Source organism: Diceros bicornis, chromosome 35, assembly GCF_020826845.1.
Source record: "Diceros bicornis minor isolate mBicDic1 chromosome 35, mDicBic1.mat.cur, whole genome shotgun sequence".
Lineage (NCBI taxonomy): Eukaryota > Metazoa > Chordata > Mammalia > Perissodactyla > Rhinocerotidae > Diceros > Diceros bicornis.
In genome coordinates, this window is record NC_080774.1 from 32,172,184 (window position 1) to 32,183,371 (window position 11,188).

General features: G+C 51.6%; 2 protein-coding genes across 8 annotated transcripts; one reads left to right on the forward strand and one right to left on the reverse strand.

The window, feature by feature from the left end:
• Positions 1-630: 630 nt before the first annotated feature.
• On the forward strand, positions 631-3,597 carry MRPL40 (mitochondrial ribosomal protein L40). Of its 2 annotated transcripts, none has more exons than XM_058532145.1 (4): positions 631-769; positions 1,114-1,197; positions 2,127-2,285; positions 3,161-3,597. In XM_058532145.1, exons 1-4 carry the CDS (start codon positions 720-722, stop codon positions 3,483-3,485), a joined length of 618 nt encoding a protein of 205 aa, XP_058388128.1. In that variant the 5' UTR covers positions 631-719; the 3' UTR covers positions 3,486-3,597. The 2 variants fall into 2 exon arrangements, with proteins under 2 accessions (XP_058388128.1, XP_058388127.1); XM_058532144.1 differs by lacking the exon at positions 631-769 and adding an exon at positions 939-1,028.
• A 660-nt stretch (positions 3,598-4,257) lies between these two features.
• Positions 4,258-11,119, reverse strand: C35H22orf39 (chromosome 35 C22orf39 homolog). 6 transcript variants are annotated; one of them, XM_058532149.1, is made up of 4 exons: positions 10,814-11,119; positions 4,936-5,023; positions 4,540-4,611; positions 4,258-4,409 (listed from the first exon to the last, which is right to left on the reverse strand). In XM_058532149.1, the coding sequence occupies exons 1-3, from the start codon at positions 11,036-11,038 to the stop codon at positions 4,544-4,546; spliced, it is 381 nt and encodes a 126-aa protein (XP_058388132.1). In that variant the 5' UTR covers positions 11,039-11,119; the 3' UTR covers positions 4,258-4,409; positions 4,540-4,543. The 6 variants fall into 6 exon arrangements, with proteins under 6 accessions (XP_058388132.1, XP_058388133.1, XP_058388131.1 ...); XM_058532150.1 differs by lacking the exon at positions 4,540-4,611; XM_058532148.1 differs by having other exon boundaries at positions 4,258-4,611.
• Positions 11,120-11,188: the final 69 nt, after the last annotated feature.

Sequence of the window (11,188 nt, forward strand, 5' to 3'; positions counted from 1 at the left end):
ACCGCAGCGGGCGAGCGGGGCCTTGAGTTGCAGCCCGGGCCGGAGGAGCCAGGCGCAGTCGGGATGGCGTGCACGGCCTCTCGCCAGCTCCACCTCGCGGGGCCCGAGTCCAGCTAATTAACTAGCTTCCGTCATTCATCAACACGCGTTTATTGGGCATCTCGCGACCGCCCGGCCACGTGCCGGCGCCGGGAGGCACCACGGGGGACCGGCCGCGCCCGGGGCTCGCACGAAAGCGGGGGACCGAGCCAGCCCCCAGGAGGGTCACGGGGAGGCCCAGGCGGGCTCGTTTATTGGAATGTCGGGGCCGTTTTCACAGACGTGGACTCTTGGCCCCGGAAGAGAAGAGAGACGCCCCCTCGGCCACTCCGGCCGCACTGCGGGGTCTTGGCCCTCGCAGGGACGCAGGCAAACTAGCGGGAGGAACGGCCGGGCCGGTGGGGCTGGGACCGCTGCAGCGCAGGACTCGCGGCGCCCGGCACCGGCAGAAGGCGGGCCGCAGAGCCGCGCGAGGTGCGACGCGCTCCGGGTGTGCCCGCGCGCCGCCGGGACGCATGGGCGGGGCTACGTCGGGGCGGGGCCAGGGGCGGTTCAGCCTCCTCGAGGCCGGAACGCGGGAGTGCGGAGCGGGGGGCGGCCGGAAGTTTGCGCAGGGCACCGCGGGCCGGACCGCCGAGGGGCGCGCACCCGGAAGCCGCCGTTCGGCTGCCAGAGGTGCCATGGCCGCGGCGCTGGGAACCTCGGTGCGCGCACTGCGCTCGCCGAGCCGGTGAGTGCGGACCCCAGCCGGGCCGCGGGGTGCCCAGGGCGCGCGGGGGCTCCGCGCTGGCAAGCTGGGCCTCACCTGCTCCCCTCCCCAGCCGCCCGTGTCCACGGATAGTTAGCTGATCGCACCTCCTCCTGCGGATGAACGTCCGAGGACCTTGGCGAGCAGGGACCCTGCCCAAGTGCCCTCGGGCGTGAATGGGGGATTTTGAAAACTCCCACGTTGACCTTGCTGTTACATCCAGCAGTTACACGTGGCTCAGGTTTTGAGGGCATCGTAAATTTTTTTTTCTTTTCCTGTTTATTGGGGGAGAATCAGATGTTTATACATATTCTTGTCTCTTTCAGGCTTCTGGGAACTTGGCAGACACAGATTAGAGACACCCACCAGCGAGCGTCATTGTTATCCTTCTGGGAACTCATTCCCATGAGGTAAACCCAACCGTGGGCCTGGCCTCTGGAGGTGTCAGTGAGACCACTTGACATTTGGCTTGCAAAATTATCGCCTACAAAGTTTCTCAAATTTGGGCAGATGCTTTTCTGTCATTTCAGCATTCTCTGTGTGGAGGACTGCTATGTCTGTAATCAGAAAACAAATGTTAAATGTAAAAGGAGTTTAAATAAAAACTAATTAGCTTTGAAGGGATTCTTCTGTGTTTTTAAGGGCACAGCATAAACTTCTCTTTCTCCATGGGCCTTCCATTTCTAACTCCCTAGAAGGATGGGGGTGATGTGAGGATTCGTTTTTCCATCTGGGACTTGGGATGCTTTCTAGGGACTTGATTCCTGAAATTTGGTCTTGATGCTAGAAGATTTGATTCTTCTTAACAGTAAATTATCACCATAGGAGATGTGTTCCTGAGAGTAAATCAGACTTTTGTCAATGCTCTAGGATGGGGAAATTTATTAAGAAATCCCAAAAAGTAAATAGGGACATGCCAGTAACTTTTATCATACTGTCTCTTTTAGTCTTACTCAAATCATCTTTATAAATCACAAATCCATTTAAAATGTGAGTAATGAGCTTCTCATTTATCAGTTTGGCATTTTCATTTTTCAGTGCAATCCCAAGGCACACCTGAACCCCAGCACTAAAGATGAGCACTTCCCCTTAATTTATACCCTGACACCCCATGAAACTTTTCCACCCCTTCCTGGGTTGACAGTGCCCACACACTTCTCACAAGGACCCAGGGGTGGAGGCTGTCTCACTGCTACATTCAGCTCATGAGGTCAGGCCCATGTAGTTCCTTCCCCAGTGGAGAGGTCAGTACAAGTTTGGGGCACTTCACCTAGCCCCATGTCTCAGCATGTTTGTGAGACTGAAGAGGAAAATGTTTAATATTTGCTTTATCCATTAGAGCAGAACCTCTGCGAAAGAAGAAGAAGGTAGATCCTAAAAAAGACCAAGCAGTAAAGGACCGTTTGAAAAAGAGGATCCGACGACTGGAAAAGGCTAGCCAGGAGCTAATTCCCATTGAAGATTTTATTACGCCTGTGAAGTTCTTGGATGAAGCGCGGTAAGGGTCCTCTAGGGTTGAGGTCCTCAGGGCAGAGGAGGTCTATCATCTTCAGGCAGTTCTGTCTGCAGTTCATGCCTATGATGGGAAGGGGTCGGTAGGCTTGGGCTGACTTGGCCCTGGTCTGAGTCCTTTTCTCCTTGATTGTGTCTTAAGGGAGTTGGAGAAGGCATTCCTGGGTGGTGCTCTTGAATGGCTGAATGTGGGAAAGAAACTCAATAATAGTTTGATAAGCCAGGCCAGATGCTTGAATGAGTTTGTATTGTTGCTCTTTTGCAAGAGGAGTTTTAGCTGTGACTGACAACTTGGGCCTTGGGTCTGCAGCCCTTGCTCCATCTTGATGGTAGAAAACCCTTAGCCCCTTGCTCTATGATGCAAATGCTCATAGTTGGGATGTGTTGTGTGCAGGGTTGGCAGGGTTGCTGCCTTCTTGTAAAAAATGTGTACCATTTATAAAGTAGCACCTTGCCTTGCAAGTTGGACACGGCGGGTGCTTTTGTGCTACACCAGGGCTGATATGGACTCTTGATTCCTTGGGATTTTGGTGTCCATTTTCATAACACTATTTCACTTTTCTCCAAAGTCCCCTCTCACCAAAGGTAGTCTCTGCCTGGGGCAGAGGAAGTACTACTAGTTTTCTCAGAGCATCACTGTTTCTCATCTCATGTAAAGCAAATGGCACTGGTTCCCAGTATCAGTTGCAGCAGCCGCAACATTCAACTTTCCATTCCTTAATTTGTCCCAAACTTCCTCTTTCTTTCCTAAGTTCCATCTGTGTCTGGCACTGGGGACGCTTGGGTCATATGTAACTACCCAGACTCACTGGTCTGCAAGGTTAGTGTTCCCCAGCTTCCCACCTTTGGATTTGTTCCCAGACATCGGCCTCACATGGAGCTCCTCTTTGAGGAGGGTGAGCGGAGAGCTCTGCTTCTGAAGAAGTGGTCCCTCTATAAGCAGCGAGAGCATGAGATGGAGAGGGACGCCACCAGATCCATGCTTGAGGCCCAGCAGGAAGCTCTGCAGGAGCTACGACTCACGTCCCCAGAGCTCCATGAGGCGGCCACCAAGCGGGACCCCAGTCTGTTCCCCTTCGAGAGAAAAGGGCCAGATTACACACCACCAGTCTCCAACTACCAGCCCCCTGAAGGCAGGTACCACGACATCACCAAGGTGTACACACAGGTGGAGTTCAAGAGATAGAGCTGCAGGCAGCTGTCCGCAGAACACACTGCCTGAGAACCAGGATGACCAGGGCTCAAGCCTGCTTGCCACAGAATCAGGCATGCTGTGAATAAATATAAATTTAATCAAGTGTCTCTTTGTCTTATGTTAGAGTCAAAATTAATTCACCTGAGGATGGATGGGGGTGAGAGATGCTGCCCTTCTTTGCCAGGTACTGGGGAGAGGATGACCAAGATGTCGCCTGCTGCCCCCCAGTAAAAAGAAGATTCCAATTGTGTGGGGCAGACACCAACAGCAAGAGGCACAAAGTGACCCAGAGGAGCAGAGGTGAAGGCTGTGTGCTGTGTTGTCTACACAGGTGTGCAGAGGAGAGACAGGGCCTTTCCAGTGGGGCAGACGGAGCACAGGAGTTTCCTTGTGTCATTGGCAGGGCCAGCTTTGGGTTTTGAGCTGGGGAGGGAGGCTGAAGAGAGTGGAGCAAGCCAGGGACACAGTAGTTAACAAAGTTGCTGTGTCCCCCAGGAGGGCGTGATGCCTGACTAGGGCGGAGGGCTCGCTGGCTTTTATTCAAGTGCTGCTGGTTTGAAACAGTGAATATGCTAGTGTGCGCTGGGGTTGCCAGAACAAAATACCACAGAATCTGTCACTTAAACAAGAGAATTTATTTCTCACAGTTCTGGAGGCTAGAACTCCAAGATCAAGGTGTCAGCTGGGTTGGTTTCTCCTGAGGCCTCTCTCCTTGGTCTGCAGAGGGCCACCTTCTCCCTGTGTCCTCAGGTGGTCACCTATCTGTGTCCTCACCTCTCTTTTTTTTTTTTTGCTGAGGAAGATTCGCCCTGAGCTAACATCTGTGCCAGTCTTCCTCTGTTTTGTATGTGGGTTGCCACCACAGCATGGCTTATGAGTGGTGTAGGTCCACGCCTGGGATCCGAACCCACGACCCTGGGTGCCAAAGCGGAGTGCACTGAACTTAACCACCACACCACAGGGCTGGCCCCTCGTCTCTTTTAATAAAGACACCAGTCATACTGGATTAGGACCCACCCTAATGACCTCATTCTAACTTAATTACCTCTTTAAGCATCCCATCTCCAAATACAGTGACATTCAGAGGTACAGGGGGTTAGAGCTTCAACACAGGAATCTGGGGGGACACAAAATCAGCCCAGTGTAAAAACAGAGCCATTTCTACGAGTGACTTGATTACCACTCAGAAGCCTTTGGGTTCTTCACTACCTTAGTGCAGAGAAACCAGGGCGACATTTTATTTCAATAAGAATTCAGATTATCTGTTTTCCTAGTGTGTGGTTCACTTTTGGTTTAAAAACTCTTACCAGATAAATGTCTTTACTGGATAAAATCGTTGCCTAAGGATTCTCAGTCCTTTGGCTCTACTCATGAGACAAATGCTGAACCTGGCCACTCTTGCCAACCTCACTGCCATCTCTGAGGTCCAAGCCAGTGTTACCTTTTGCCTCTTCCACTGCAGCAGCCAACTGATCTGTCCAGGCCGGGAACTCCCACCCCAGCTCCTTCTCTGCAGCAGCCACAGGGCTCTGTAAAACGCAAATTGGGTCAGGCCTTTGGCTACCTCCACCCCGAAAATCCTGTCCATACTTGACTGCAGATCCCCCACTCCATCAGCACATGGCACTTGTTCCTCATGGCCTGCACGGCCCCCTTCTCTGCTTTGCAAGGCTCAAGCCTCCTCATCCAGGTCCGGGCTCAGACACTGAGGCCTCCCCCACCTCCCTACCCAGCGCAGGTGCTTGGTGATAGTGCTTTTGAACCAGTAGATTTTATGCATTAGGTTGTATAACCAATTCAGTGGGCCATGGTCAGCAGTTTTAACTTTTTACTTTGAAGTAATTACAGATTCACAGGAGGTTGGAAATAAACACGCAGGGAGGTAATGTGTGCAGTTCCCCCAGCCTCCCCCAGTGTTAACATCTTACACACCAAGTAGTATGAGTACTGAGACTGACACCGTTACAGCCCAGAGCGTATTCAGATTCCCCGTTATGTCTGCACTCACCTGTGTGTCTAGCTCTACATGATTTTATCTAACACAGCAGCCCTGTGTCACCACCACCAGAGTCGAGGTACCATCACCAGAAAATGGCTGTGTACCCCTTTATACCACACCCACACCTTCCTTCCATCCCCAATCCCTGGCAACATTAACTCTCTATGATTACATGATTACACCAATGTTACATCCATTTACAATGTTAAATGGAACCATGCCATATGTATCCTTTTAAAATTTTTTTTTACAACTCAGCAAAATTTTGTTGAGTCTCATCCAAGTTGCACCTACAGCAGTTTATTTTCAATGGTACAGAACTGAAAATGTTAATGTATCACACACAGGACGGTAAGTATTGTTTTGTGAAGCTTGTTTCAATGAAATATGCTGTATGTAACAGTAGGTACCAGACTTGTTCCTATGAGTTTTGTCTCCAAAGTTTGAAAGACACTGCTCTATCTTATCACTCTGACCATTTTCTTCATAGCACTTACCATCATTTTAGACACTTATTTAATGGTGTTTAGATGTTTATGTCTGTCCCCTAAACTACAACAAGAACCCTTTGAAGCCAACTTGTCCATTTCAGTGCTGTGATCCCAGAACCTCAAACCCCACCTGGCGTGTAGTGGGCGCTCAGGTGTTGTGAACGGGTGAACACAGGTGGGGATTCAGGAATATTCTGTCCAGAGTGATGATTGTCTGTCAATGTGGGAATCGCTGAGCAGCTGAAAAGGTATAAGACTTGCTAACAGAGCACTCAGCTGCAGGCAGCCCACAGCCCTACACAAGCAGATGAAGAGGACTGGCTCCTAGGAGCTGACCCCTCAGAACTGCTGTGTTGGCTGCTGCTCCCAGGCTTTTCCTGCCTCCTCTAGCCCTGCCCCAGGAACTCCAAGGGAGCTGCTGCAATTCCAGGCATCATATACAGATCAAAATTCAAATGTCCCTGCTCCGTGTTTCAGAGGGAGGAGAATGCCTGTAGATCTCTAGCAGCCTTCCCTCTCTCCTAGCCACAGCCATGATGGAGATACCCTGGTTGGCTTAGACATATCAAGTCTACCCCCTCACCCCTCCCGGGTGAGACCCTGCCTCTTCTTTATACTCACCTCTGCTCCTGGAGTCTTATGTGCACACACCCCTCAGGTACACACAGACACAGGGAGGGACTACTGGAGATCTATGTGCACACTGCCCACCACTCACACACACACATACTGAGGGACTATTAGGGTCCTATGTGCACACCTGCCACCACTCATGGACACACTCATACACACACATACAGGGAATATTAGGGTCCCATGTGCACACCTCCCACCACTCATGGACACACACACACACACACAGAGGGACTATAAGGGTCCCATGTGCACACCTCCCACCACTCACAGGTACACACACAGTCACAGGGATTCTGGGGGCACACAGGAGAACATGTACAAGAGGGGAAATTTCATTCTTTAAAGTATGCCCTTCTGAAGTGATGAATTATTTTGCCCCAAAGAATGAGTTAAAAGATGTCTGACACACTGCCTGTGGCCAGGTTGGGGCCCAGTAGTGAGGGAGGTACTAAGAAGCAGTGGGCCCTGCTGGCCAGGAAGAGAGTGGGGAGGGCACCGGGCACGCGGCTGGCCTGGCCCTCAGCAACACACAATGGGGCCTGCTCTGCAGCCACAAGATGCTAAATCATGTTATCAGTAATGGAGACCTCTTCAAGAACTAGAGTTCTTGTTGGTTCATATACATCTATTTTAAAAACATCTACAAGAGTACAAGCATACAAAAGTCTAACACCGTCCGAGCACAACAATGTCAGATGCGAAATCTAACGATTTCAACAATTAAATTGTGGATTTACTTTTCAGCTTCTACTTGGAATCAAACGTGGGAAATGGCTTTTGATATGTTCCACATTTTCTAAAAATGAGCAGGGGAAATTCTGAGGGAAGATCAAAATTCCATGTGTCTTGGGCTTGGGTTTCTTAAGCCAAGAGTCCATGAACCCTTTTTACGCAAGGCTGTGTGTTCTGTAGCTGTGTGCATTTCTTAAACACCACAGTCACCAAGGGGCCTACGTGTGAGCCTGGTCCAGAGGCACGCCCTGCCTGTGTCTGCAGAGGAACTGAACAAGTGGGCCGTAGCTGAGTGTGAGCACCAGTGGCTGGCAATGCATGGTCATCAACAAGCCAGGGCCAGGGAAGGTGTTCACGGCAGCACAACCCTTTAGCTACCTCATTCTGACCCCTCTGTGTCCAGACGGGTCAGGGCTACCACTCAAGATTTACCTGAGGATTCCAAACCCTGGGATGGCCAGCTCCCATGCTGCTGTCCCCCGGGGCGAGCATGAGCCAGACTGACCTGGCTGCTCACAGGGATCTGCGACGGTGCTCGGCTTCCTGGAAGCTCTTTCAGAGCATGGCAGCAGCGGAGCACCCTGGACGCAGGGGAGGGCCGGCCAGGCAGGACTGGAGCTGTCGGGCATCGTGTTCCAAGCCAGGTCGAAGCTCCCAGGAAGCCACTCAACTGTTTGGGCTGGTCACAGTCCTTAGGGTTGTGTGACAGCCCCACTTGAAAGAGACCGGAGGAAGCCATGCAGGGGTGCTCATCATTCGTCTTTCTCCTGCGGCAGAGGGAGGTGCCAGTCTGCAGGGGGACTCTGCCTTGGGGCCCACACGAGGGCATGCTTCCGTGCAGCCTGGACTCTCGCACGCTCGCTCTCACAGAGGGACCGCTGTGCAAAGGAGACCCTGGTCACTTCCTGCCTCACATGTGCCCTCACATGGCCCCTGCACCTTTCTCCTCCTCAGCACCCTCCCAAACACAGATGGACAAAGTGTACGGTAGGCACTACTCCGAAACTTGGACGCTTCCACCTGATGAACCTCAGCAATTGTTCCATATTAGCACACAGAGATCTAGCTCGTTCTTTCTCCCACGCTACTGTGAAAAACTGTTGTATAGATCACTATAATTTGAGGAAATTTTAATATGTCTTCTCCTAGGCCTCAGTTGACCTAATCAGATTCACTTGCTAAGACCAGGCTGAGGGCTGAGCTGGGAGGAGAGACAAGAGTCAGAAAGAGTGGCCCGAAGGAGGAAGATGAGGCAAGAGACACAAGCCCAGGGAGCCCTGGACAGGCGAGGAGTCCAGACAGACAACAGGTGCCACTCAGCCTACCAGCTTCTCTCTGTCACTCTCCCCCAAAATAAACACAGGGCACTACAGCACGACCATGACAGGGGCTCCTGGGAGGCGCTATACTGGCCCCTTGATGCATATAATTTCATCTTTTCCAGCTGTCTACTTGTCTGTCTTTGCTCAAGCTCTATTGTTTCAAATAGAATCTTTTTGTTCTTGCTTAAAAAGCAATCAGACGGGGCTGGCCCAGTGGCGAAGTGGTTGGGTTCGCACACTCTGCTTCGGCGGCCTGGAGTTCGCCGGTTCAGATCCCAGGCACAGACCTACGCACTGCTCATCAAGCCATGCTGAGGCCGCGTCCCACATAGAGCAACTAGAAGGATGTACAACTATGACATACAACTATGTACTGGGGCTTTGGGGAGAAAAAAGGAAAAAAGGAGGAAGACTGGCAACAGATGTTAGCTCAGGGCCAATCTTCCTCAAACAAACAAGTTACTGTGACTTAAAAAAAAAAAAAAAAAAGCAATCAGAAATGCAATGTAGAATATGAAAGACTCCCAGACCTCCAGCCCTGAGGTGAAGGTAATATCTTCCCAACACAATTCTAGAGCTATCACGTGTTTCCCTAAAAATGGAATGATCTTCTACTGATGTACTTGCTGCTTTTTTTCACTAAGCAATATACTGTAGGCACCCCTCCATGCCTGGATAGATTACTATCTATGCTTTTTAATGGCTATGTAGTACTCCAGTGTGTGGAAGAAGCTATTTGGTCAAATGTCTATTAGTGGAATTTAGGACACTTTCAGTTTTTGCACTATCACAAACAGTGGCACAATGGACATTTTGAACTTTTAACTGTGCACTGTTACCCAATTACTACCCTAGGATAAAATTCCAGAAATAAAACTGTGGGGTCAAAAGTTACACATTTGACTTTCAGATAATCAGAACACCTGACACTCCACCAACACTGCACAAGTACCCCTGACTCTCCAAACTCCATCGACACTTCTGACATTCCACTGGATTGTCGGAAACCACTCATTGTATTTTGAACTTGTATACCAGACCATTTGTTTTTCTTTTTGAATGAATTCCTTCTTCGTGCCCTTTGCCCACTTTCCTATTCTCAAATCATCTCCATTTTTCTCACTGATATATAAGAGCTCTCTTAAAAATACACACACACACACACACACACACATATATATATAAAGGTTATTAATCTTTTGCCATATAGGCTAGAAACTATTGTTCCCATTTTTTGGACTTCCACTTATTATGGACTTGTCACCATTTTCTTTTATTCAGCAGCCTGGTTTCCATATCAGTTTCTCTGTTTCAATAATCACATACCTATAACTTTGAAGCAGTGGCCAGGCTGCTGGCTCCCCATCCCTTGGCACTCCCTATGAGCTTTGTGCCCTCACAGCTTTTCTCCATCTCCCACCTACCACAGCTCCAATGCACCACTGTAGACTAGACTAGAATGTAGGTGCCAGGAGGGCAGGGGCTCTGTTCTCTTCACTCCTGCATCCCGGAGAGCGCCCAACATGATAAATATCTGCTGGATGAGTGGACTAGAACCACCTTCTTACTGGTTTCCCTGCCCCTCTCCCACCCTGGCAGCCAGACTGATTTTTTAAAGATATAAATCAAATCATGCTTCCCAGCACACGTTCAGGCTAGAATCTAAACCCTTTTTAAAGGCCCACCAGGTCCCTGGTACCTCTCCAACCTCATCCCCTACCCCTCTACAGCGCGCACTCCTCCTACTCCAAGCACCTGGACCTCCTCTTCGTTCCTCAGTCGTGCCCACTCTCCCCCCGGGGGCGGGTGAAGGCTGCTAGGGCAGGCTCCCAGGCATTCAGGACTCAGCCATATCTCCGCCTCTGCAGGCCAGCTGACGACCTAACACTGTTAGGGGCCCTTCCTCTCTCTCCAAAACGCTCCGCACCCCCTCCTTGCTTTGTCCTTCGCTGTCCTTAATGCCGTCTGAAAGCCCCGCTGAGACACTAATTTTTGATATTTCTCGAAAGAAGGAAAGCACAAGTTGGGGAGGGACCCCGCAGCGTGAATGCCCGGGGCGGGAACGTGGGGAGGCTGTGGCCCGTGCGCTCGGACGCCCCGGCGATGCGCCCCAGCGCCACTCCCGGCCTCCCAGCGCACCTGGGCTTCGGCGCTCCGGCGTTCCTCCCACTCGCGGCAGCTGGCCAGGTCGCGCCGCCATTGCTCGCAGGCCGGCCGCTCGCCGTGGACATAGTAGTGGTGCAGGAAGTGCCCGGCGCTGCGGCAGAGCTCCCACTCCGCGCGGTAGGCCTCGCAGGGGCGCGGCGGCTGCGAGAGAGGCGCGTCTGAGTCGGAGCCTCTGCGCCGCCCGTCCCCGGGCCCCATCCGGCCCCTCCCCAGGAGAAGGCTCCGTTAATCCGGTCACACGGTCCAACCCGGCACCCGCAGGTCCTGGGGGCCCACCACACTTACCCTCCAGCACCGGCCGTCAGCCATGTCCAGGCGACTGCCGAACCCGCCTCCTGAGCCGACTAG

Excerpts from the sequence above, each read along its gene's own strand:
- C35H22orf39 (XM_058532146.1), bottom strand. The coding sequence starts at position 11,038 with ATGGGGCCCGGGGACGGGCGGCGCAGAGGCTCCGACTCAGACGCGCCT. Across the intron at positions 5,024-10,813 it reads GCCGGAGCGCCGAAGCCCAG|AGCCCTGTGGCTGCTGCAGA; the intron begins GTGCGCTGGGAG and ends TGCGTTTTACAG.
- MRPL40 (XM_058532144.1), top strand. The coding sequence starts at position 964 with ATGGGGGATTTTGAAAACTCCCACGTTGACCTTGCTGTTACATCCAGC. Across the intron at positions 1,198-2,126 it reads TGGGAACTCATTCCCATGAG|AGCAGAACCTCTGCGAAAGA; the intron begins GTAAACCCAACC and ends TTTATCCATTAG. Across the intron at positions 2,286-3,160 it reads AAGTTCTTGGATGAAGCGCG|ACATCGGCCTCACATGGAGC; the intron begins GTAAGGGTCCTC and ends ATTTGTTCCCAG.